We start from the raw sequence: 27928 nt of genomic DNA, 5'->3' as shown, positions 1-27928 counted from the left end.
AGATTAAACTTCCACAAATGCATAATTTAAAAGCTGTCCATCTCATGATTTGACTGTGCTTCTAAAATCATCCACTGGTCTTTCTAAGAAAATGATCAAATATGAGGTAGGTGTTAAAATGGTTAAGCATGGAAGGCTTCAGGATTCAAGCTGGATTTCGTGAAAAGTTCAGAGGTAGCATTAATAAGGAAATTTGTTAACAGCCTTAACTGAAAGACTAGACTAATAGGGCAATCCTTCAAAAAAAGAAAAGAAAAAGAAGTTAAAGAACATATGGAACCAGTTATAATCATAAATCATGCATCAGGTCACCCCTCACTACAGAGAGATAGTATTGTAAAAATCACAATTGTGTCAGGACCAAAGAATCCCTCTATTTCATGATCCAGCAACAGATGCCATAAATGACTTTACTGGGACTTAATTATTACTTTTATACGCCTAGTCTTCAATGCACATGCCCTCAGCTAAGGATCATGCAACACATATGCCTTCAGATTTTCTACAAAATATCAGATGAGAAAAAGAAATCAAAACAAAAGGCTAATAATTTCAGGGTTTTCTTCAAAATGCAAAGCATGTGGATAGAAAAAAGAGCAGCAAAAATGAGATAACTGGATGAAAAAATTCTCAAAAACTCTCCTAAAATGGAAAGCTAAGGATGTATCTCTCGAAAGCAAAATATCCATACTTGACTAAAGCAAGATTGAGAAATATGGAAAGAAACTTTACCCTTTTATGATCTCCATAGGCGTATCATTCAATATCATGTTCAAGGGGAACCTCAAATTTTGAGTGATATATTTGCTTAAAATGTTGTATTTGGGATGGGGTACGAGAACATATTACTTTAGTGGTAGCTTCTAGGTTCTTTGTCTCTGCACTTAATGTTTGCCAAACTTTTAGTGCATCACGTCCCGCCAGATTGTGCATCAAGAGCAGAACTGCTAGATACGGGATACAGAAATGAAAACACAAAAAATACTAGATACGGGATGCTAGGAAATGGAAACGAAATGGAGAGAAAGAGAGAAAAACACAAACCCTTCTTTTCAAATAGGCCACCGTCGGCGGCCACAGACAGGGCCTTTCGGGAGACGAGTGGTGAGGAGCAACATCGGTTGTGCAACAAAGCCGTACGGAAGAAGTTGGTGAGGAGGTTGTATAGCAGATTTTGAATGGGGAGATGAAACCTAGGGAACTGCTGAAGAGATGAAACCCAAGAAACTACAGATTTCGAATGGGGAGATGAAACCCAGTGAACTGCAGATTTTGAATGGGAGAGGAAGGAGGGCGACGTGGGTTGCTTGGCGAGGAAGGAGGGGGTCTTGTGGGATTCAAATCTGATTTGCTTCGTTCAATGAGCTCACAGGAGTGGCGCGCGCTAGGTAGATGAAGGAGCGTCGCTCGGTGACACAGGTGACACAGGCAGAGGAAGGTGACACAGGCAGAGGAAGGTGATGCGACGCAAGTTACTGTCGAGGGAGGAGGGGGTTCTGAACTTTCGCAGGACAAAATTTAAATGGGAAAGAAAAATTCACACCAATCTTTGTTTGAATCAAAACGCTCGTTTTGTTGAAAAAATGCCACCTAAGGTGTGCAGGTGTGCAGCTATACAGTTGTTGTTCCTAGAACAACTCTTTAATGCGACAACCTCTACCACGGTGTCTCAATCCCCACCAAGGCTTTGTAGGCTTTGTGATGGAGAAACATAAGGGATGTGATAATAAAAGCCATGATTTTGGCAGGACATAGATAAACGATGTGATTAGAAATATACCATTTCTCAAGAAAAATTATATTCCTTCCCATCACTTTAAGATTTTGCTCATTTTTGTACAGTATTTATATGACATAATTTAATTTAAAATATAAATATTAGAATTAGAATTTTATAAATCAAAATTTACCATTTAAGTAACTTAGATAACATGATCTACACAACAACTTAAAAATAGAATAATATATATATATATAAAATAAAATAAAATTGAGCTGCATTGGAATAATTATAAACATAATTAAACTAGTTGGAATCATTGTACACTAATAAATCTATTAGATATTGAGATATATCTATTATCAAATTAATCTTATCGATAATCTAAATTTATAAGAGAAAGATTTTAGTCATAAAAAAATTATACAAAAATAATTCTACAAACTGATATAATTTAGTATGATTTGTCAAATTATAAAATTATTTTTATTATAAAATAAATTAACAAATCATATGAAATTAGTTTATGAAATTATTTTTACGTGATACACTTATAAATATAACAGTACTTAGTTTATAAATAATCCCATACATAATTAGATTCGGTCAACAATTCCAAAAAATATTTTTTAAATTAAATTTTAATTTTCTAGGGGTAAAATGGGACATGTAATCATTTCTCGCTTCTCATTAATTCTCGAATTTCCATTTCCGAGCTTCGGAAGGGAAACCACGAGCATGAAGCCATCGCAAGGTATCCAGAGCTCGATCCCGGACGATATTGTCCTCAAAATCGCTTCATTACTTCAGGTTCAAATTTTCAACCTCTAATAAGTTTTTCATCAATTTCTTTCGTTATCTTCAAAGTATGATCATTTGATTTGATTTTTGTTTCCTTTTACAGGTACCGGATGTTTGTGCATTGGGTAGTTGCTGTCGGTTCTGGAGGAAGTTGTGCGAGTCTGACTGCATATGGGAGTTTTTCGCAAAGGAAAGATGGCCTTCTCTCAGCCTCTTCAATCAGTCTTCTTCGTCGAGAACTCTCAGTCCCACCCAAGCCCCTGTCTCCAAGGTTTCTCTATCTTATTCATTGATTACTATCTAACGCAGTTACAAATTTCTTTTTGCTTTCTTGCTTCATTTTATTATGTCTGATCATTCTAATTGGTTGGTTAAAGCATTTGTATACCAATTTTTGTCCCGTCATATTCAAGTTAAGCTTGTTAGTCTTTCCTCTGTAGTTTTGGTGCTGTCCAAACTCATGTCTAAATGTTAATTAACTGGAGAATTCATATACTCAGCAGTTGTGATTGCGATTTCGTTTTTATAATTTTGAGTCCTTAATATGCTGTATCAACCACTGTTGTGGTTACGGTTCCATATGGAGCTTAAAATACTAACCCTCACGTATGTATACGCCCACCCAAAATCTAAAGCACTCACGTCAAGAATATTTGCTGATTTTCCTATGAATTAATTTGTGGTTATCATTCCATTCCTGATAAATATATCCATACTGGTTTATGTTAAACAAACTTACCTGGTTTTCATTCAATGCCTTCTGATTAGCCTCTTTTCTTGGTTAGTTATTGAGGATCATGATCAATCTATATCTCTGTCTCTCTCCATGGGGTTTTTGTGGAGGTTAGATCAAGGTTATGTTTTTGAACTAAAATTATAAGTGTTGTGCTAGGGATGGAGATGCTTTTACATAAAGAGGCACAAAGAGATCGCAGGAATGGTTGCTGTAGTAATCGAGTCAGTGGAAAAGTGCTTGCTGACTGGATCACTTGAGGTTGGAGACTATCTGAAAGCAGTTGAGGACTTGTGCACCATGCATCTTGGATATAAGGATGTACAAATGCTTTTGTTCAAACCGCAGCATAATGTGCTGATTAACTTGGTTGGCTTGCATTACTGCATGTATAGGCTGGGCGTGCCGGTATTTTACTTCTTTGGCCTGGCATTCTACTGGTTTATTACTTTGTATTGGTATAAATTTTGTTTGGTTTTCGTACATGTAAACATCTGCTAATCTAAGGACAAAGCAGGGTATTTGATTTTATTTCTGGAACTTGAATAAGCTTCTTCTAGCTAAGGCTATATGCCTTGTAGGAACGAAGAGTTGTTATGGCAAATTATGACATTGCTCATTTTCTTGCTACTTGGTTGGGCCTTTCACATTGGGATGTTGGATAAAATACTGGCTACCATAAGTTGCATACTACTATCAGAATCCCTCCCGACCTTTTTTTTTTAAAAGCAAAAACTCATTGGTTTGAGATACTGTCTAAGTTGTTTTGTTTGCATCAATGTGAAATAATCATAAAATTTATACCAGATTCTCAGATGATGGATTAAAAAATAAAAGGCGTTCATGGTTAATACCTTTGGTCTTAGGAGAAATTTGGGATTATTCAACTGATAACAATTTTGGAGTAGGCAGACCGACAGGCTTGACTAGGCTTATAATGAGCTTAAGTTAGCAAACCATAAAAAACCAAAGCTTGAAGATGATGGCTTGTTAAACGTGGACTAAGAATAACTCCATTTGGAGCTTTGGATGGCCCAAATTTGGATTTTGATTTTGCAACAATTTCAAGTATATATTACTTGATATGTGATGTTAAAAGTCATAATTGGCAGGGCGAGAATGTTGTTGAAGCACTTCAAAGTTGCAAGATTTCAAAGCGAGGAGTGTGCATCAAATGGTGGAAGCTTGGGCGATTGTTTTATGGCTTTCGCATGCGGGATGAGTCTCATTCACGTTGGGTCTGTCTGGCGGATCTTGCATTGGCCAAAGAACAGGAGGTTCTTGTAGTGCTTCAGCGAGGAGCCATTTATGAGGTTTTACGCGTTCAGATCTCTGCTACTGATCCCCCATTCACTCCTTAATCTTGCCAGAGCACACAGAGACAGGAATAAGCAATGCAGAAAATTTGTTGTATATAACATTTATATCTTGTAGTTCTCGTTATAATGATACCTATATAATTTGATGTATGTACATATTGATGTGTTATCCATTTATCAGTCATAAAGTCTGCCTTCCATGTCCGGAGGGTATAAACTGTTCTCTGGATAAATGTGATATGTACCATTTACAGGCAAGGCTTGTATTCAAATGTTTGATGAACTCCCCTGTTTCATCAAGCTTATTTTAGTCTTTCTTCTTCTTTCTCCAGTAGACCTTAACTTGAAGGCCGGTAACTTGGGCACAAAAACTTTTTGGTAAATATTGCTATACTTCCAGAGAGCTCTAGTGTAAGCTATGAAGGGCCATAACTCCGATGTCTGTCTCACTTTGGGCAGAACCAGAAAATATGGTTAGGAGGGCCAAGTTAAAAAATAAAAAAAAAGAAAAAAATAAAAAATAATAAAAAATTAGGGGGGCCAAAAACTAACTTTTAAATAGTCGACCTTATAAAAAGCCTTTAAAAAATTAATTTTTATCCAATTCCCCAGGCCTCTACCTCTTTGTAGTTCTGTGATGGAAAATGATAGATGTTGGAGACTTGGCGTAGAGATTGCATACGAAAGGATCCATGTGGAAAATGATGCGGTGCGTTTCATCTCCCTACCTCGATCTCTAAAGTCAAACAATCTCCCATCTCCATTCTTTATCTCTGAAGCTGAACCCGATATGAGCTTATGAACCCTAACCTTTTCTTCCATCTTCCTCCTTCTTCCGTGACCTGAGATGGGTTTCTGACTATTATTGGAAGCGTTCGATGGGTACAAACTCTACTTTTCATCGATCCTGCCAATGTACTCTCTCTCTCTCTCTCTCTCTAGTTTTGATTCTGCTTTGCTGTATGAAACTTGTTGAAGACTCTCACATGGTCAGCTTGAATAAGTACAGTTTATAATGAAAGAACTCAATTTATTGTTACCTAAGTGCTTTTTTGGTAGCTAGGGCATGACTTAAGCAGTTAGGTGCTTGTTGTATAATGTAGCACGTATTACTGGGTGTCAATTATAACTCAAGTGGCTGCACTTTAGATCTTCTATTATTGATGGTGAATCATGGCTCAAAGGTGTAAGCCTCTGTTGATAGTGCATTTTGTTTGTTAATAGTAGACGGTGAATGGGGTTGTAAATAGGTTGCGAAAATCAATATTTTGGAGATGAAGGAATGACGAATGTGAATGGAGTTGGAAATGGGTTGTGAAAATGGGTTGTAGAAGAACGATGAACGAAATAGCCCCTGGTTGTGTTTTGAACTTTTGCAGCTAGCCTTTCATTCATGTTGAGTTTGTTGACTTTCATCTTCTATTTTTTATTCTTTTTAATTACAATTGACGTGGTTGGTGTGTGCAATTCCTGCCCAATTTCCATACCCGTAGCAGAATTGTTCTGTGATAGTATAATGTATGAACTTTTTAAAAAGGTAATATTAGGTATAAGTCTAAATAAACAGGTTTTATACAAGTCTTTATAAAAAAGTGGATTATATTAATAAAAAATAGTTTTTTATACTTTTTTTTTTTTATATGGAGTTCACTTTTTTACAAGAGTTTGTATGAAATATATCTATTTGGAACTTGCAATGAGGATACATCGTTATATATTAATTAAAAAGATCTAAAATCTAAAATTTCAAAATTATTATAGAGGGTGTTTGTTAGGGGTGTAATGGGTTTGGTTTGGTTTGATTTTGTATTAATTTTAGAACTGAATCGGTATATATCGGTTTTGCATTTTTAAGAATAGATCCCAGACCCGTTACTTTCCTAAATTGGTACTTTCAATTTTACCGGTTCCGGTCCAATTCGGTTAAGTTTTAATTAAGTGTCAATATAATTATATATTATATATAAAAATTATATATATATATATATTTAAGATTTAAATTTTATGTTATAAATTATAATATAAAATTATTTTATACATAATTATATATACATATATAAAATATTTTATATAATATTAAAAATCAATTTTTTATATGTATATATTTTATAAATCAGATTAGTCTCGTGTCAAAAAGTCAAGAATCGATTTCGAATCGAATTTAAATGATTTTTAAATTGTAGAAATTGATTTTAGATTGAACCAATTCAAAACTGAACCAACCAATCCGATCCGATCCCATCCAATTCTCAAAATTTTCAGTTTAATCTTCCACCCCTAATGTTTTTTCCATAACCTTAAGTAAGAAAAATCAATTCTGAATGGGTCTGAATAAATTATCCTTTTCTGTAAGTTTACACGAGGCCACAAATTAAATTTTAATTACACGTCATCACACCCCACTTTGAGTCCGTTCATAGCCACCTATTGTTCAGATTCTGCTGATCTGATAGGGTAGCAACACAACGACCATGGACGACCACTTGTCCTAAATTCCGGCGTCTCAACTTGATTTTCTTTGCCTCTGGCGCCTCTAGCATTCCCCCCATAAAAATACAAGCTTTCGCTCTCTGATCAGCCTACCTGAGCTGAAAAAATGTCCCTTTGTTTCTCCAATTCATTCGTCACTCTTCATTTTCTGCCAAAAACTCAAAGCACGCGTTTGTCTTCTCAATTCATCAACCAAATCCAGGTAAGCTCTATCCCTTGTGCGCTACCAGCTTCATCTCTAAAATTATCCAAACCCTTTGAATGTAGCACCCAAAGACTCAACTCCGTTACAGTTTCAACGGTCCCAACCGTTGAAACCGCCCAATCTTCCTTCAGAAACAAAACCCCAAAAGATATCAACGTCTTGGTTGTGGGTTCAACTGGGTATATTGGAGCATTTGTGGTTAAAGAGTTAGTTAGTAGAGGGTTCAATGTTATTGCCGTTGCTAGGGAAAAGAGTGGGATTAGAGGTAAAAATAGCAAGGAAGAGACTTTGAATCAGTTGAAGGGAGCCAACGTGTGCTTTTCTGATGTGACCTGTTTGGATTCTTTGGAAACAACCTTGGAAAATTTAGGGGTTTCTGTTGATGTTGTGGTCTCATGCCTAGCTAGCCGCAGTGGTGGTGTCAAGGATTCATGGAAGATTGACTATGAGGCAACAAAGAATAGTCTTGTTGCTGGTAGGAATCGTGGGGCTTCCCATTTTGTATTGCTTTCTGCAATATGTGTGCAGAAACCCCATCTTGAATTTCAGCGTGCCAAGCTGAAACTTGAGGCTGAGTTGATGAAAGAAGCCGAAGCGGATAATACCTTCACTTATAGTATTGTGAGGCCAACTGCATTCTTTAAAAGCTTGGGGGGTCAGGTTGAGTTGGTGAAAGATGGGAAGCCATATGTGATGTTTGGGGATGGGAAGTTGTGTGCTTGTAAACCAATTAGCGAGCCAGATTTGGCATCGTTCATTGCGGATTGTGTGTTGAGTAAGGATAAGATTAACCAGGTGCTGCCCATTGGGGGACCGGGAAAGGCATTGACTCCATTGGAGCAAGGGGAGACGCTGTTTAAACTCTTGGGAAGAGAACCCAAGTTCTTGAAGGTTCCAATTGGGATAATGGATTTTGCTATTGGAGTTCTTGATTTTCTAGTTAAGATCTTTCCTTCTATGGAAGATGCTGCTGAGTTCGGAAAAATTGGCAGATATTATGCAGCCGAAAGTATGTTGGCTTTGGATCCTGAAACTGGAGAGTACAGTGCTGAAAAAACGCCTAGCTATGGGAAAGACACATTGGAAGAATTCTTTGAGAGAGTACTGAGGGAGGGGATGGAAGGTCAGGAATTAGGGGAGCAAACAATTTTCTGAAGTTCCCCAATTCATCATGTAATATTCAAAAGCACATTTGGATCAACCAGTTTTGGGACGCTGACTGTATTTTATGAGTTTCAAGTGCTTTCCCAAATAATAAATCTTTGCATTGTTATCATCTTTGTGAATGCAAATTTAAAATATTAGTGTTCCTGCTGAGATTTGCATATATGGTGGTCTGGTTGGATCTGCACCTAAAGGATGTTCAAAGTGCGTTTCATATGAAATTTGAAACCTCATTTTTATCCTCTGTTTTTGTTACATAGTACATTACTACATATAACTGTAGGTTGTATATAGATGTATCTGTAGACTGTATATAGGGACCAAGCCAAAAGGTTTTCGAATGCTCTCTAGTTCAATTTCAGCTTCTAGTGGCAATTTGGACCCAAAACAATTCGGAACCTTGTCTTAGATTCATTCAACAGCATAGCCTTCGCCAGAGATCTTTTAGAAATTTGATTTGTCCACGTGTTCATTTCATCATATATTCCCTGCGTGATAAATAGTGTTACGTCAAGGAAAAGATGATTAAAATGACGATGAATAATATTTTTACTCGTCGATTTAGGTAACCAAGCCGACTTTGGTTCCCTTAGGCCTGGGACATGATGGTTCATGATTCTGATTGCTGGCATAAACAATAAACCAAGATGGCCCGTATTACATTAATAGCCACGCATATGATGTTGGGACTTGTACAGTAAACTGTTATGTTACATCTTTTGTTGATCTTCAAAGTCCCATACCGACTAAGCATGGCGAGAACGAAGCAGAAGCGAGCAATAAAAGAAGCAGCAAGCCACCTGTAAATGCATACCTTTCTCGGCCTTTTGGCTAAGATCAAGTGTAGTATCTGTTCTTATCAGTTTAATATCTGATACGTGGCCCATCGGGCCACACGATATTAAATTAATTTTTCTAGGGGGATGGCCCACCACAGCAGCTTGCTGCTGGGGTCTTCGAGCGTTGCCCATGCGTTGCACTACTGCAAGGGCCCGGCGCACCCCCCTCCAATTCTTAGTTCAAAATTTTCGTTCTTTTATTCATAATGCATGACGATATCTTCATCTGAATTTAGTTAGTTTCTATTGGTATTTTCTATTTCTATTTTGTGCATTCCAAAAGTAGGATTTCTATAAAGGAGGCAGAAGAAGAAGAGTTTGCAGGAAGACGTAAAGTACGATCATCATCACACTAGTTACAGAAGCAACCACTTATAATTAAAAACTAGTTACAGAGAAGACAAAATATGCAGCCAGCAGAAAGTAAGTACTGGACAACATTTAAAATGTAGAAGCCCCTAGCCCCTAAATATACACAAACAGCAAACGTTGAGATACTATACGAAAAGACAATTTCTTTCTGAATTGAATCAAAGGCATGCACTAGTACTTGTGGATCCGAGCATGAAGGGAGAAGATGCAGAGCCAGGTGAGAAAGACAAGGAGGACGCAGGCAAACAAGGAGACAGCAAGGGAGCCCCCCAAATGTTGGCAAAACTTGTCGTAAGTGGAGCACAACTTAATCCAAGCAACGTGCTTGTTGCCTTCCAACCCCGCCAGCACTCCCAGTAGCTGAAGCTACTATTCCCAATATCAACTGCAGTACCAGCATTTGAATGCGCAAAAAATCATGTTATCTTTGTTCTTGGTCGCAACCATTTTCATACACAACTCTTTTCATATAGGACGGTTTTTATCAAGTTTCTTCTATTGAGTAATTTTACTAGTCATCCCTAGTAGAATTAAGATATTTCCTTCTATGGAAGATGCTGCAGAGTTCAGAAAAATTGGCAGATATTATGCAGCCGAAAGTATGTTGGTTTTGGATACTGAAACTGGAGAGTAAAGTGCTGAAAAAACGCCTAGCTATGGGAAAGAAACATTGGAAGAATTCTTTGAGAGTACTGAGGGAGGGGATGGAAGGTCAGGAATTAGGGGAGCAAACAATTTTCTGAAGTTCCCCAATTCATCATGTAATATACAAAAGCACATTTGGATCAACCAGTTTTGGGATACTGACTGTATTTTATGAGTTTCAAGTGCTTTCCCAAATAATAAATCTTTGCATTGTTATCATCTTTGTGAATGCAAATGTAAAATATTAGTGTTCCTGCTGAGCTTGGTTGGATCTGCACCTAAAGGATGTTCAAAGTGCGTTTCATATGAAATTTGAAACCTCATTTTTATCCTCTGTTTTTGTTACATAGTGCATATATCTGTAGACTGTATATAAGCCATAAGGACCAAGCCAAAAGGTTTTCGAATGCTCTCCAGTTCAATTTCAGCTTCTAGTGGCAATTTGGAAGTTTGTCTTAGATTCCATTCAACAGCATAGCCTAGCCAGAGACCTTTTAGAAATCTGATTTGTCCACGTGTTCATTTCATTATGTATTCCCTATGTGATAAATGATGTTACGTCAAGGAAAAGATGATTAAAATGACGATGAATAATATTTTTACTCGTCGATTTAGTTAACCAAGCCGACTTTGGTTGCCTTGGGCCTGGGACATGATGGTCCACGATTTTGATTGCTGGCATAAACAATAAACCAATTCTAAAATCACAGATATTAATAGCCACGCATATGATGTTGGGACTTGTACAGAAAACTGTTATGTTACATCTTTTGTTGATCTTCAAAGTCCCATACCGACCAAGTATGGCGAGAACGAAGCAGAAGCGAGCAATAAAAGAAGCAGCAAGCCGCTTGAAAATGCATACCTTTCTCGGCCTTTTGGCTAAGATCAAGTGTAGTATCTGTTCTTATCAGTTTAATATCTGATACGATATTAAATTAATCTTTTATAGGGGGAAGGCCCGCCACGGCAGCTTGCTGCTGGGGTCTTCGAGCGTCGCCCAAGCGTTGCACTACTGCAAGGGCCCGGCGCACCCCCCACCAATTCTTAGTTCAAAATTTTCGTTCTTTTATTCATCATGCATGACGTTATCTTCATCTGAATTTAGTTACTTTCTAACGGTATTTTCTATTTCTATTTTGTGCATTGCAAAAGTAGGATTTCTATCAAGGAGGCAGAAGAAGAAGAGTTTGTAGGAGCACGTAAAGTATGATCATCGTCATATTTCAAACCTCAATCAAATCACAGAAGCAACCACATATAATTAAAAACTAGTTACAGAGAAGACAAAATATGCAGCAGAAAGTAAGTACTGGACAACATTTAAAATGTAGAAGCCCCTAAATATGGACAAACAGCAAACGTTGAGATTCTATACATTCTTTCTGAATTGAATCACAGGCATGCACTAGTACTTGTGGATCCGAGCATGAAGGGAGAAGATGGAGAGCCAGGTGAGAAAGACAAGGAGGACGCAGGCAAACAAGGAGACAGCAAGGGAGCCTGCCAAATGTTGGCAAAACTTGTCGTAAGTGGAGCACACCTTAATCCAACCGACGTGCTTGTTGCCTTTCAACCCCACGTATGCAACCCCACCGGCACTCCCAGTAGCTGAAGCTACTATGCCCAATATCAACTGCAGTACCAGCATTTGAATTCTCAAAAATTCATGTTATCTTTGTTCTTGGTCGCAACTATTTTCATACACAACTCTTCTCATATAGGACAGCTTTTATCAAGTTTCTTCTAATGAGTAATTTTACTCTTATCATCTTTTTATCATCATTCTTTTATCATCTCATGATGTGATATTAATTAATTAGAGATTACTTATTATGTTTCACTTATAAATCTATCATTTAATGCCATGTGAAGAAATGTTGAGAGAATGATGATAAAAATAAATAGATCTTTACTCCTCCTAATTCATCTATAAGTTTGCCTTTTATCCAATGAGCATATGAGAAGTATATACTCATTACAAAAACACGTGCTTCTCAAATATTTAAGAGACGAGACAAATATTTTTAATTAGACTTTTGAAAGAGTAAGTGCTTAATAAATATTTGTCATTTTCATAGATGGAGATTGGAGGAAACAATTAAGAGAAAAGGTCCATCCTTCCATGTAAATATCCATGTAAGTAGAGGGAGAGAGAAAGAGATAGAGGGAGAGAGAGAGAGAGAGAGAGGTTACCACATCCAAGAATGCCAAATGGAGGAGGAGTTTAGTTTGGAAGCTAGGTTTGAAGAGAACTGAGATTGATGCCAATATTGTAATGAGAGCATATAGGCCAGCGATCGACATTGCCACCACGTAGTATCTGCAAATACATAGGTGAGATCGATAATTAGTATTTCCCTTTGTCAATGTTCATCGTATCATGAAGGGAATGGAGGTTACATATCTTCTTCTATATTATTATTTGTGACAAAGGTACTGTAGACGGCTCCATATATTAAAAATAAGCTAAGAAATACTTTAGCTATAAAGAAATGATATAAAAGCAAATCTCCAAACTACCGTGACTTAATATGATACATTAAACAATAAAATTATTTTTATTCTAAAATAAATTTAATTTAACATATAAAATTACTTCAATTTATGAATTTATTTTTATAAATTGTTTTGTGGTTGTAACACTACTTATAAACTCAAATCATTTATATTGACTTACGTGTAAACATGTAGGGTGCGGATAGTTAGGATGATCATGTTGATTACCAATCCATTCTAAGAGAATAATGATAGATTTACTACCCTCATACCACCCTTTTATTATTATTTTTTATTTTTTTATTTAATGATTAAGGAAGTGATTATTAATGAAGTTGATTTTGAAAGTATTGGAATCGGTGGCAGAACCTGGAAACTTCAAATAGGCGGTAAAAATACTAAAATTATAAAAATACTTTTTGGGGGTAAAATTAATTCATCATTTATAAAAATCATAAAAAATAAAAATCTTCAAGTCTTTTGAACATTTTATTTAGAGTTTGGCTTAGATCAGTATTAAAAAAAATAAAAAATCATTGAATACATCTTGTTATATAAATGATCAACAGGTGAGATTGATTGAGATAAATAAATATATAGATCTCATTCACTCATTTTTTAATAGATAGATCTAGTATTTTTTTCACAGTATGCTAATTGCTAGGAAAAACTTTTGCAACCATTAGTTAATGTTGTCGTTAAAATCAGAGACATGCATGCAACTCACATAAAAGCAGGGGAGTGATTGAACTTGGCTTTGCGATATCCAAAGCCATTTATGCCGCCATTTATGCTAGGAACCCACTTCGTTTGGTCGCTGGTGACTATAACCACGACACCAGTCACCGCCGCGGCAAATAGCAACACCCTGAGGGCCACATCAACCGCAAAATAGTTCACGACGGCTGGAGCATCTGGTCTCGGTTGCGGCGGCGGCGGGGCTCCCTTGCCGTATTCCTGGTCGGACTTAGGATCAGTGCTGGAAGCCATGGATCGATGATCTTTGAGGGTGAGTAAGCTGCTTCTGGTGCTGTATATAAATATATAGATGGAGGTTGATTTGGATAAGCGAAAGATGATGAACAATATGCGTGTGTGCGCATAAATATATTTATATATATATATATATATATATATGTCTGAGATCATGTTCTGGAATCAGATCACAAATGTCTGAAAATTTAAACAACTAAGTTGGAGTTCCCCGCACGTCAAGTGATCGAGTTTGGTTCGAATGCTGTCTTATCAGTCGCCATCAGCGTTCTCATTATCTTATACAGATTCCAGCCGTTTTTCCAAGCAAAATAATGTCAAGTCTGAAGAAAATGTGGGATGGCTTAAACCAGAAGATTTTGGCACTTGAATATTATCTATAAGAGGAGACTTTGACATGTTGTCCGATTCGGTATTATCCCAAGCATTGGTACATTCATTGACTTTCTGGCCCTGCCTCCTCACGGGGAAGTTTGTTCTCCAAATTAGGTTGGAAAAAGGAATTTGGGTGGATTAACGAAGAGATAGACACATCACGTATTATCTTAAAATGTATATATATATTGTAGGATTCGTATCTATTATCCCTTAAAGAGAAACTCTAAAATTCATAAAAAGATCTCGTAAAAATAAACTTTTAAACTGACATGATTTAATGATATTATACATCAATCTACTTTTTAATAAAAAGAACTTTACAATCTAATATATTACATTAAATTATGTCAATTTTTAATTAATTTTTATGAGATTCCTTTGTGAATGAAGCATTTCTCTTCTCTAAAACCCACTCTTGAAATTTGGATAAATAATTTTAGGTGAGAAAAGCTTAGATGCTATAATAATTAAGATTAATGAAAGTGTGATATATACTCCACATTAGGTCTCGTTTGGTTACACAGTTTAAATGAGATGAAATATTTTGTTAAAAATTGATTAAATATTATTATAATATAATTTTTTAATATTAATTTTATATTAATATTTAAAAAAATTAAATTATTTATTATATTTTGTATTAGAATTTATAAAAATTATAATAATTATATGAGATGATATAAGATAGTTCGACAAATCAGTTCTAAATTTGGTTAGATTGTGAGTACCTTTAAATGAGCCTGTCTATGTTTCCACAATAATTTTTTACATACTTTTGCTTTCCGACGTCCCTATCTATACTAAGAAATGAAACAATGTGGTCAAGTTCAGATCGATCAAGAAAGTGTTTATATTCGATGATTTATTTAAGTAAGCCGACATGTTTGAAATTTTTGCATGGTTAGGGCCGGCAGATCCACATTCCTGCACCTAGCTATCTATAAGCTTCAGCAGACATCACGTAGAGTTTGTTTTTTCATTGCAGTTATATGTTCCATCTTTTTGCGTATACAATCCAAAGACTGCTACATCCATAAAAAAGCATACAAAAACATTTTTATAAATTAATATAGTTTTATCTAATCTGTTAAATGTACTTTATAATAAAAATAAATTTATAATTTAACGAGTCACATTAAATTAATTTTCTTTATAATTAGAGTACTATTTCCCATCCCTTAATTGTTTGAATAATGGGTTCACATAAAAACTAACTAAAGTATTGTTCCATTCATATACTTGTCACTCTCTCTCAACAATATATTTAGAAAAGTATTACTGTTAAAAATTTTATAAAAATAAATTTATAAATTAATATAAATTCATATGATACATTAAATTTATTTTATAATAAAATTAATTTTACAATTTAACATATTATATTAAATTATTTTAATTTATAAATTTATTTTTATGAAACCTCTTTATAATTAAAACATTTCTCGTCTACCATTCATTAGCACCTGATGAAAGGCTTCCATGTCAGAACAAAAGAGAGGTTATCTTTAAGCTGCTGAATGTATATAGTCCACATTGGACGTTGAACGAAGAAGTCCATGAAAATAACAAAACCCATTTCATATAGGATCCGTCACTAATTAATTAGGGCGTCAGATTCATCCATGACCAAGTCTCAAGAACTACCATTCAATTATCATTAAAGTCGACTTACACAACTATATATATATAATGAGCTCTATGAAGGTGTGAATTAGTAATTCATTTGAAAGTGAAATTTTCATAATTTTTCTGCGCCAGGATTGATGGGACTGCACAGCAATAAGTACTGCACGAAAATGTAGCTGCATCTCATGTATTCTTGAAATTTTCAAGATTATACTATGTGCTGTTATACAATACACGGATTCGTTTTAAAAAAAATATATTTTAATATAAATTTTATATTTATTTATTTTTTTAAATAATTATACGATAATTATACACTACTCTCTTTCCTTTTAAATTGACATGACTTTTTACCTACTGATATTTCTTTATTTATTATTTTCTTATTTTGTTTCACGTTCCTTCAAATTCACATGACTTTTACCAGCTACTCTTTCTAATTTCTTTATTATTTGCTCATTTTATTTGAAGTTCGTTCTCCATCCATCTTGCCTGCTCATAGTCAAACACCAAGATGTCATCACATTACATGAATTCAAAACCATGTCTGGAACACTTCTATATACGTAAAATGGGACGCCTCTTACCCTATTTGCGGAAGCATTAATTCCCATGCTCTCCAACCCTCCATCTTCCATTCCAAATCCTCTAATTTCAACGGCTCACTAGATATCATTTAAGGCTTAATTTGATCATAACTGCTACATACCCCCGGGGAAGTAACCTTGCCGCGTCCCCGTGACTGACGTGACAACTCCGGTAATAAAAAATTATTAAAAAAAAAATGAAAAAGGCGGAAAGAAGCATAGTTGAACGCGGGAGTAGTGTTTGACGTGATTTTGACCTCGCAGAGCCGAAAACAGAGCCTCCCATAGCCGACGAGCTTGAGGTTGGTTTTTCTGTGCTTTAATCTTTCCCCGTGAGTAAGAGAACGGTTGATTTCTAAAAGTAGTGAGGAAAACTGTGCAGAAAATTAAAATCGGAAACAGAGACGTTGCCGAGGAGCTTTAACTGGCTTTTAACTTGTTCTTTCATCTGCATTTGTGGGTAAGACAATGATTTTAACTGAGTTTTTCTTTAAACATTTGATCTGGGTTGTTGTTACACATTTTCTTGTTTCTTTCTTTGTTTTACCTTTTTTTTTTTTTTTTGGGTATTTTCTATTGCTAAGTATTGAAACGAAAACTTCCAACCAAAGTGTTGAATCGCAATTCACTATAACGTCTGGAAAATGAAAACGTAAAGCTAGAAAAATAAAAATAACCGCAGGAACCAATATCTGATACCCCACTAAGAACGAACAAGAAAACTGAAAAGAAACAAAAAAAATAAATAAAAACCTAGAGAGAGAGAGAGAGAGAGCCTCACGCCGAGTCAACCCACTAAGTAAAAAAATAATAAGTAGCAAAATAAAAGTGCCGAATGAATCAATCCCTGGAAACCCACACAATAGAAAAAATAAAAATGAGAGAGTGCTTCCGTGCCATCCCAAAAATGGAAAAACAAAGAAAAATAATAAAATGAAACCAATCCAGAGAGAGGGCAGCACCCCACGCCGTTCGGCACCCAGGTAAAAATGAAAAAAAAAGTGCAGAATAAAATCCCATGCCCAAAAATCAAAACTGCCCCTTGCATCTGCGTTGATTTCCTCTGCATTATGCTCCTGCTCAACGTTGAGGCCACAGTTTCCACAGAGTAGTTCCTTCTGCGTGGTTCGTGTGAGATGAGAGGGTTGAGAGAAGAGATGGGTGAGAGGGACGAGAGAGAAGAGAGAGATGAGAGAAAACACAGACCACGGGAAGGGAAAGCTTTAGTTTGACCGATGGGATTCTAAAATGTAAACGGCGTCGTTTACATTATCAAGCCATGTAGGCAACGGGGACGCACCCCGGAGATGTTTAGACTTTTCCTAATTTGATTATATAGATAAGATGAGATTAGATGTTTTGAATAGTAATGAATAAAATATTATTATAATATAATTTTTTAATATTAATTTTATATTAAAATTTGAAAAAATTAAATTATTTATTATATTTTATATAAAAATTTGAAAAATTTATAATAATGAGATGAAATGAAATTTTTAATTTTAATTAACCAATCCGAGCCTAACTAGGCTTTGACTATTCATGTTAAGAGCAATATATCGCAAACTTGATTTCAATCAATACATAATAATACACAATAAAGGAGATCACATTGCATGTGCACCGTCGATTTCAATACAACAAATAAATAAAATAAAGAAATAAAATTTACACTCGATCGAAGTAATTATTGATTGATCAACGTCCCCAATAAAATGGTATATATTGGTTTTTCATTGAATATGTCCTGATTTTTTACATCACTCAGTAATTTTCTGTTGTTGGATGAATTAATTGACTTTTTATTATGAAAATTCCAAAACCCGGCAAAAATATTAATATTTTTTATTGAATCCTAAAAAAATGGCACTACTAATATTATTTTTGGGAGAAATTTAGACCAAATTCTTATTGTTGTTGCAACGAACTATGGAGCAATGACTAAGGTCTGGATTTGGGTCGTGTTTATATACATGCCCCCAGCGGTCCCTATCATTTTGTTTGGTAGGTCGTGGAGGAGTGTATGAGATACTACGCGGATGGCAAATCTCCACCCCTGCCATGTCTATTGTTGACTTGTCACATTATGTGTGGGTCACCTGTTTGTCCCCTTCGACAAGTAAGGTGCGGGGGGTGTGCATTCTATTCTAGCTCAAAGGTGAGCACCTATCCCAGCATTATGTGCCGGCTTCCCTGATCATTTAATGGGAGCATGCCTACCGTTTGGTGACGATACTGTCTGGATGGGTGTCGTGTCCAACCATGACACTTGATGGGCCTTTGCAGGCCTCACCTTTGCCCTCCCCTACCTTTAATGGTTTTATGTTGGGTTATCCATTGAATTTGGGCCTTGGGGGAAGAGCTATCTTCTCATACAACCCAAGGAAAATGGATAAATCCCCTCCTCAAGTTCAATAAGAGGATGTGCCCTTGTGAGGGAGGGCTGCCATCAAGCATATATATCAAAAAGAAAGATAGTTATAATGAAAATAATAATGCTATATACAGTTCTTACATTTCACAGGAGAGTAATTCATGAAATGCCCTCCCTGTAAAATTAATGTCCGTGTACAAATCAAAACTCTAGCAAATTAAGAAGAAGCCACACAAAGAATGAGGGAAAATGTAGATGAGATAAAGAGAAAAGAGTAGTTGTGAGTTGGGTTCATATATATGGTCCTTTTAACAAATATGTAAAATTGAACTAATTATTAAGTAATATTAAAGTACATATAAGGTTGTATATCTATCGTATTGTATTATATGATATCATATCATTAAAATTGATTCTTTAACCAATAAATTTTAATGATATGATCATGTAATGCGAGAATACGATATTGTATTTGTATTCTTGAAATATCAATTCATTTCTCTTAAAACTTACTGTAAAACTCTCAACTTAAAAAACTTTTAATCAATCAATTTTGGTTATATAGTTTCGCTTGGATTTTTGAGCTTTTTACTCAACTTTGAGTGTGTTAAACCTAAAGTTTTAAGTTTTGTGTAATTATATATTTACACATAGATTTTGATGATAACAAATGAATTCAAAGAATAAAGAAGTCTTAAGTTTAAGTTGTCTACACAATAGAGTCAAGTACATCAAGAAAACAAGCATGTGCATGAAGGGAACAAGTTCACATTAAAGTCATAGAGTAATGTTGTAAATATCTTAAAAATTCAAAATTAGGATTAAGGTTCAAAATTAATATTTTATCATAAAGCATTAAAATATATTTTCCACATGTGCATGAATATTTTGAAAAATTAAATTTGAAAATTTTGAAAGATGATTGATTGTCATATCTCACATGTGCATACCTTGATTAAAGGATTAAACTTTGAAAATATTAAAGATGATTGATTGTCATCTTTCACATGTGCATGTTTTATTTGAATATTTTCAAAAGTGATTGATGATTTTTTTGACTTATGCAAATGGTAGATGATTTTGTTTGAAAAATTTCAAAAGTAAAGTGTGCTCCTTTTGTTATATGCCAAAAGTAAAAGATTAGATTTGAAGTTTTGGAAAAATGAATGATGTTGTCTTTGACAATTGAAAAAAAAGAACCTTTTATTTGAATTTTTTGAAAAAGTGAATGATGTTGTCTTTGACATGTGAATCTTTTTAAATTTGAATATGAAGTCTCATATGCCTATAAATAGATCATTTGAGAGCTTCATATTTACAACACCAAGAGCATATAACATTCATTCAAAGTTTTTATTCTCTCTTCTCTAAACATTGAGCCTTAATTCTTATTCATTTTGAGAGATATAGTTTGCGCTGTATTGTTCTTATTCCACTCATTGAGGAGTGTTTTCTGATAACCTACCCACTATCAGCTCTTGTATCAGTAAAAGGGTGTGTATAACCATTGTGTGTGTAGAAAATGTTCTACACAGGGAATAGTTGAATTACCACGTGTAAGGTGATTGTAAGTGTAGAGGGTGTTCTACACGGATCCTTTGTAGCGGTATTGTTTAAAGGTGTAATAGATTTCTATCTCCACCTGAAGGAGGTTGAATAGTGAATTTGGGAATCCTCAAGGGGTAGCTTGAGGCGATGACGTAGGCAGTGGGGCCAAACCTCGTTAACATACTGAGTTTGCTTCTCTTTTACGGTCTTACCCTTACTCTTTATATTTATTGCAATTTCGTATTTTGTTTATATTTTATATTGTATATTTGATTTATAATTGTTATTTTTTTTAATACAACTCTCTTCACCCCCTCTTGTGTTAGTCATCTAGGCAACAATTGGTATCAAAGCTAAGAGCTCTATTATAAGATTAACTATCTTTTGAGTTAAGATCTTATGGCTAACATTGCAGCTTCATTCGGTGAAGGTCAATCTAGCAGTTGGCCTCCACTCTTTTGTGGAGATAATTATTCATTATGGAAAGTTAGAATGAGAATATTCCTTTAGGCTCAAGGTCGAGAAATCTGGAAATGCATTGTAAATGGACCTTATATTCCAACAAAAGTGGTTGATGGAGTAAAGGTCAAAAAGGAAGAAAAAAAGTTTAATCGTGAAGACGATAGGCTTTATACTTTGAATTTAAATGCTATGAATTTATTATTTAATGTTCTCAATAGAAATGAGTTTAATAGAATAATAACTTGTGCTACGGCAAAAGAAATTTGGGATAACTTAGAAGTTATTTATGAAAGAATTTCGCAAGTCAAGGAATCAAAAATTTATATTCTTACTCATGAATATGAAATGTTTAAGATGAATGATGATGAATCTATTTCTAGTATGCACATTCGTTTTACTAATATCATAAATAGCTTGATAGCTCTTGGCAAAATTTATTCTAAGGTGGAGATAGTAAGAAAAATTCTCAACTCTCTACCAAAACGCTGGGAATCAAAAGTGACAGCGATTCTTGAAGCTAGAGACCTCAAGAAGCTCGAAGTGAATGAACTCATCGGGTCACTTATCACCCATGAGTACACATTGAAAAGAGGAAAAGAAGAAGGAAAACCAAAGAAGAGCTTGGCACTTAAAATTGTTTCTTATGAAAGTGAAAGTGTTGAATATGAGGAAAATGAAGACAAAGATGAAGAAGTTGCGATGATAACAAGAAGAATTCAGAAGTTCTTAAAGAAAAATAAAACTCCTCCGAGGAAATCATTCAAAAAGTTTTCCAAAAAAAATTCAGGTAAAAATGACACTTTAATTTGTTATAAATGCAATAAGCCTGGTCATATCAAGCCAAATTGTCTTCTGCTAAAAAAAAATCAAAACAAGGGCAATAAAGCAATGAAAGCTACATAGAATGATGATTCAAATAGTTTAGATAGTGAAGCAAGCAATGAAAAATCAGCAAATCCTTGTCTTATGGCTAAAGATGACATTGAGGTAACAAATCATGATAATATTGAAGATCCTTCATACGAAGAATTGCAAAATGTTTTAGAAGAGGTATATGAGGAATTTGAAAAATTGTGTATCAAGTATACTGTTTTGAAAAAGAAAAATTCTTCTTTAACAAACGAAATTGATATTTTAAGAAAAGAAAGTATCATTTTGAAAGATGAAAATCTTGAGTTGAATAAGAAGAAAACTGATTTAGAAAAAATTGTTGAAAACTTTACGAATGGAAAAAGAAATTTTGAAAATCTTCTTGGTAGTCAAAGATGTGTTTTTGACAAGGCAGGCTTGAAATATATGCCAAAACAAAAATACAAACCTTATAAAAATTTTTTTGATAATCCTTCTACATCAAAGACCAATATTCAAAATTTTTTTCATAAAAATAATTTTATCAAAAAGAGATATTATTATAATCATTCAAGTTTTTCATATATGTCACATGCTATTTACAATTTCTGTAATAGAAATGGTTATAATTATCATGTTTGTCCTATTGGAAGAAATCATACAATGACTACTAAGACCATATGGGTACCTAAAAATCTTATTTATTCTAATACTAATAAATAAAGGACCCAAAGAACTTGGGTACCAAGAAAAATCATTTTAAGTATTTTTATAGGTATACATGAAGTCATCCACAAGCAAAAACAAATAGTTTTTAGATAGTGGATGTTCAAGACACATGATGGGAGACAAGACTAAATTCTTTGATCTTAGATCTAAAGAAGAAGGACACGTGACATTTGGAGACAACTCGAAAGGGAAGATCGTGGGAATAGGTAAAATTGGTAATAAATCTTCTCTCATAATTGAATATGTTCTACTTGTTGAAGGTCTAAAACATAATTTTTTGAGCATAAGTCAATTATGTGATAAACGATTTACAATTACTTTCAAAATGGATAAGTGCATTCTTTTGAATGATCATGATTGTAATATTTGTTTTATTGCTTTTAGAAGCAACAATGTTTATACAATAGATTTTGAAAAAATTAGCTCACAAGATGTTATTTGCTTTTCAGCTCAAAATGAAACTAGTTGGCTATGGCATAGAAGATTAGGTCATGCCAACATGGAACTTATTTTCAAACTTTCAAAAAATGATCTTGTGAGAGGTTTATCAAAAATAAATTTTCTTAAAGACAAAATTTGTGATGCATGCCAATTTGGTAAACAAACAAAAACTTCTTTTAAAATCAAGAAACATATTTTCACTACTAGACCATTGCAACTGATACACAAGGATCTTTTTGGACCAAATAGAGTTGCAAGTCTAGGAGGAAAATATTATGCATTTGTTATTGTTGATAATTTCTCTAGACATACTTGAGTCATCTTTCTTGTTCATAAAGATGAGGCACATAATACCTTTACCAAGTTATGCAAGAGAATTCAAAATAAAAAGGGCTATACTATTTCAAGTATCCGAAGTGATAGGGGAAAAGAGTTTGTTAATAAATATATTGAAACATTTTGTGATGAAAATAGTTTTGTGCATAATTTTTCTGCTTCTGGAACTCCTCAACAAAATGGAGTAGTAGAAAAGAAAAATAAATCTCTTGAAGAGATGGTAAGAACAATATTCAATGAGAACAACTTGCCTAGTTATTTTTGGGCCGAAGCGGTAAGTATTGCATGTTATGTTATAAATAGAGTTATGCTAAGGTCTAAATTAGATAAAACCCTCTATGAGCTTTGGAATGAGAAAAAACCTAACATTGGTTACTTTCATATATTTGGTTGCAAATGTTTTATTTTGAATGACAGGGATAATTTAGACAAGTTTGATGCAAAATTTGATGAAGGTATCTTTTTCGGGTATTCTACTAATAGTAAAATTTATAGAGTATTCAATAAAAAGATTTTGACTGTACAAGAATCTATGCATGTAGTATTTGATGAATCTAATTCTCCACTCTCCAAGAAATCTATTGATGAAGAAACATGAGGTATCAATAACACGGAAAGTCTCAATCTCAACAAAGAGAACACAATAAATAAAGTTCAACATGGAGCTATCAAGAAAGATAATCAAAATTTAATACAAGATGCAACCAAATAATGAAAATTTGTGAAAGATCATCCAGTAGAACAAATTTTGGGAGAACCTTCACGAGGTTTTTTGCTAAGACTATGCAGGAAGAATTTGAGATGAGCATGATGAGAGAACTTACATTCTTTCTCGGATTGTAAATTAAGCAAGCAAAAAGTGGGACATTCATCAATCAAAATATATTAAGGAATTACTGAAGAAGTTTGAGATGGAATGTGCTAAGGAAATTGGAACACCAATGAGCCCACCAACTAAACTTGATAAAGATGAATCCGGTAAACCAGTTGACTTGAAAATATATCGAGGTATGATTCGTAACTTATTATATTTAACAGCCAGTAGATCAGATATTATGTTTAGTGTGTGCTTATGTGCACGCTTTCAATCATTTCCAAAAGAATCACATTTAATTGCAGTTAAGCGCATTCTTAGATATCTTAGTGGTACAATTAACCTAGGGTTATGGTACCCTAAGCACACATTTTTCGATCTAATCAGCTACACAGATGCAGATTATGCTGTCTGTAAAATAGATCGAAAAAGTACTAGTAGAGCATGCCATTTCTTAGGTCATGCACTAGTTTCCTAGTTTAGTAAAAAATAAAATTCTATTGCACTATCTACTGCTGAGGCAGAATATATTGCTGCGAGTAGTTGTTGTGTTCAAGTTCTCTACATGAAGCAACAACTTGAAGATTTTAAACTCATGTATAATCACATTCCAATCAAATGTGATAATACACGTGCTATAAATCTTTTAAAGAACCCAATACAACATTCTAGAACTAAGCATATTGAAATAAGATATCATTTTCTTCGAGATCATGTGCAGAAAGGTGATATAGTATTAGAGTTCACAAACACACACGATCAGTTAGCAGATATTTTCACAAAAACTTTACCAGAAGATAGATTATGTATGATCAAAAGAAAAACAGGTATGATGCATGCTATGAATATCAATAAAAAGATAGACCATAGTCAATAAAAATAGAGATAAATTTTTTAAATACTTTTACATAAACTTGAGATTCTTAGCCTCATGTTTGAGACGCTCATTCTCTTCATACAATATCATGTTATTCTTATCCATGGGAACTGGCAAGCGGAATGAAGAATCTAATAAAGATTTCAACTGTTTATTTTTCTGTCGAATGATTTATTTCCTTGTGTGAGACTCTTGAACAATTCGTTGAAGTACAACAATTTGTTCTTTGAGCTTTTCAACTTCATGATTTCTGGCTTGTAACTGCTGGAAAAAAGTAACAATAGAGGAAGAGTAGCGAGTCCCAAGACTCACCAAGTCATAGATAGCATCAAATCTGACTTATTAGTCAAATTATTATTTTCTTGCTGCAACATGGCACCAATGGCAGCTACAGAAATGACAGGAGGTTGAGGTATAGAATGCCTCATGGATGGATCTAGAGAAATGTTAGAAGAATGAGCCATTGAGAAAAAAATAGAAGGCTTAAAACGAGAATATTGAAGGAATGCAGATAAGTTATAGAGATGAGAAGAAAACTTGATGCGGATTGAATGAACTTTAAGACTGATTTTATAGAGATAGCATAAAGAACAAGACGAGCTATCATCCAAGTCAAAGAGCAATGTAATTTTTTTTACCGATTGGTGAAAATGATATTTTTTTAGAAACTTGGAGCCTTCAATCTCGTTTGTCAACAACATCAGACGATTTTTTCAAATCTCCAGCCACACTTATCGGGTCACGGACGGATCCATTTTTTCAACTATCTACAGTCTCTATTAACACACCGTTTTCTTTAGTCCATTTACTTGCTGCGGATCATTTTTAATGATGCCAAAATGGGGAGAAGTGTTAGACTAGTACATTAACATTGTTTGAATTGCTAAACTTGTTATATATGCTTGGAATTATATTTATACTTTTGCTTGAAAAACTAACGCACATTCTCAGGGGGAGCTTAAGTATTAATACAGGTTTCAGGTTATATCAAGTATTTGTCATCATCAAAAAGTGGGAGATTGTTGAACCCAAAGTTTCAAGTTTTGTATAATTATATATTTACACATGGATTTTGATGATAACAAATGAATTCAAAGAATAAAGAAGTCTCAAGTTCAAATTGTCTACACAATGGAGTGAAGTACATCAAGAAAACAAGCATGAGTAAGAAGGGAACAAGTTCACATTAAAGTCATAGAGTAATGTTGTAAATCTCTTAAAAATTCGAAATTAGGATAAGCCTCAAAATTAATATTTTATTATAAAGCATTAAAATATAATTTTCATATGTGCATGAATATTTTGAAAATTAAATTTGAAAATTTTGAAAGATGATTGATTGTCATCTTTCACATGTGCATACCTTGATTAAAGGATTGAATTTTGAAAATATTAAAGATGATTGATTGTCATCTTTCACATATGCATGTTTTATTTGAATATTTTCAAAAGCGATTAATGGTTTTTTTGACTTATGGAAACGGTAAATGATTTTGTTTGAAAAATTTGAAAAGTAAAGTGTGCTCCTTTTGTCATATGCAAAAAGTAAAAGATTAGGTTTGAATTTTTTGAAAAATAAAATGTGCTCCTTTTGTCATATGCCAAAAGTAAAATATTAGGTTTGAAGTTTTTGAAAAATGAATGATGTTGTCTTTGACAATTGAAAAAGAAGAATCTTTTATTTGAATTTTTTGAAAAAGTGAATGATATTGTCTTTGAAATGTGAATCTTTTTAAATTTGAATATGAAGTCTCATATGCCTATAAATAGATCATTTGAGAGCTTCACATTTACAATACCAAGAGCATACAACATTCATTCAAAACTTTCATTCTCTCTTCTCTAAACATTGAGCCTTAATTCTTGTTCATTTTAAGAGATATAGTTTGCGCTATATTGTTCTTATTCCACTCATTAATGAATGCTTTCTGATAACCTACCCACTATCAGCTCTTGTATCAGTAAAAGAGTGTGTATAACCCTTGTGTGTGTAGAAAGTGTTCTACACAGGGAATAGTTGAATCACCACGTGTAAGGTGATTGTAAGTGTAGAGGGTGTTCTACACAGATCCTTTGTAGCGGTGTTGTTCAAATGTGTAATAGGTTTCTATTTCCACCTGAAGGATGTTGAATAGTGAATTTGGGAATCCTCAAGGGGTAGCTTGAGGCAAGGACGTAGGCAGTGAGGCTGAACCTCGTTAACATACTGAGTTTGCTTCTCTCTTACCCTTACTCTTTATATTTATTATTATTTCGTATTTTTTTTATATTTTATATTGTATATTTGATTTATAATTGTTATTTTTTTTTAATACAACTCAATTCACCTCCTCTCTTGTGTTAGTCATCTGGGCAACAGTGTATAAATTATATAGTACAATCGCCAAACAAAGTATCATTAGGTTTTTATACACTCTCTAATTAATGAACTTTATACTCATCTAAGTATATGAGAATGGTTCCATTTTTTTTGTTATGAAAATCGTGACCAATTATTAAGAGATAAGATGATTTTATTTTCATAATATTTAAAAGATGCTCACAGGGACAAATATGAGAAATTTTCCTAGAGGAGATTTCCGATCATGTGCCCGGGATCAAATGGCGTTTGAATTGACTATTAATTAATGAAGATAGCCACACTAAACTCTTTAATATTAAGTAAGGAGTTTTACTCAAGGATTGAAAAATGGGAATTAGTTAAGGACTCATTCAATAAGTCAAGCGATTCAACAAATCGAAGATGGTGATTCTTGACAAATTTGAATTGAATATTTCAATATTAATAAAAAATATTAAAAATCATATTTGATGCAATTCAAATATTTTATATCATATGTAAAAGAGTATAAAATATAAATTCAATGACTAGTTTCAATAAAAATATGATATCAATCTGAATATATAGTTTCAATAAATGTATTTAATCTCAGTTGTTGACATTTTTTTGCCTTATATACGAAAGTATAAAGACTATTACTTTATAAACAAATGGCAAATATAGTATTTTATGCATAACTATAAGTTTACTATAAAATACTCATTCATCTCCTTAATTAATTTTTGTTCAACCAAAAAAAATAAACAACTACTTGTTCTATTTTTTTAATTTTTATGCAATTCT

At 33.8% G+C, this 27928-nt stretch overlaps 3 protein-coding genes, 1 non-coding gene and 1 pseudogene across 4 annotated transcripts; 4 read left to right on the top strand and 1 right to left on the bottom strand.

Moving 5' to 3' along the window:
• Positions 1-2388: 2388 nt before the first annotated feature.
• On the top strand, positions 2389-4883 carry LOC122300459. The gene is made up of 4 exons (XM_043111131.1): positions 2389-2530; positions 2625-2792; positions 3414-3662; positions 4367-4883. The coding sequence occupies exons 1-4, from the start codon at positions 2459-2461 to the stop codon at positions 4613-4615; spliced, it is 738 nt and encodes a 245-aa protein (XP_042967065.1). The 5' UTR covers positions 2389-2458; the 3' UTR covers positions 4616-4883.
• A 2122-nt stretch (positions 4884-7005) lies between these two features.
• LOC122300457 (divinyl chlorophyllide a 8-vinyl-reductase, chloroplastic) lies at positions 7006-8544 on the top strand. Its single transcript, XM_043111129.1, has one exon. It carries the CDS (start codon positions 7170-7172, stop codon positions 8421-8423), a length of 1254 nt encoding a protein of 417 aa, XP_042967063.1. The 5' UTR covers positions 7006-7169; the 3' UTR covers positions 8424-8544.
• Positions 8545-9242: 698 nt separating this feature from the next.
• Positions 9243-9438, top strand: LOC122302142. Its single transcript, XR_006240385.1, has one exon. It is a non-coding gene; the product is annotated as a U2 spliceosomal RNA (small nuclear RNA).
• A 1711-nt stretch (positions 9439-11149) lies between these two features.
• On the top strand, positions 11150-11327 carry LOC122302061 (annotated as a pseudogene).
• Positions 11328-11483: 156 nt separating this feature from the next.
• On the bottom strand, positions 11484-13901 carry LOC122300458 (CASP-like protein 1D1). Its single transcript, XM_043111130.1, has 3 exons — positions 13515-13901; positions 12485-12611; positions 11484-11924 (listed from the first exon to the last, which is right to left on the bottom strand). The coding sequence occupies exons 1-3, from the start codon at positions 13775-13777 to the stop codon at positions 11697-11699; spliced, it is 618 nt and encodes a 205-aa protein (XP_042967064.1). The 5' UTR covers positions 13778-13901; the 3' UTR covers positions 11484-11696.
• Between the last annotated feature and the right edge of the window lie 14027 nt (positions 13902-27928).

Source organism: Carya illinoinensis, chromosome 2, assembly GCF_018687715.1.
Source record: "Carya illinoinensis cultivar Pawnee chromosome 2, C.illinoinensisPawnee_v1, whole genome shotgun sequence".
In the NCBI taxonomy this organism is placed as follows: domain Eukaryota; kingdom Viridiplantae; phylum Streptophyta; class Magnoliopsida; order Fagales; family Juglandaceae; genus Carya; species Carya illinoinensis.
This window is presented reverse-complemented; position numbering and strand designations above follow the sequence as displayed.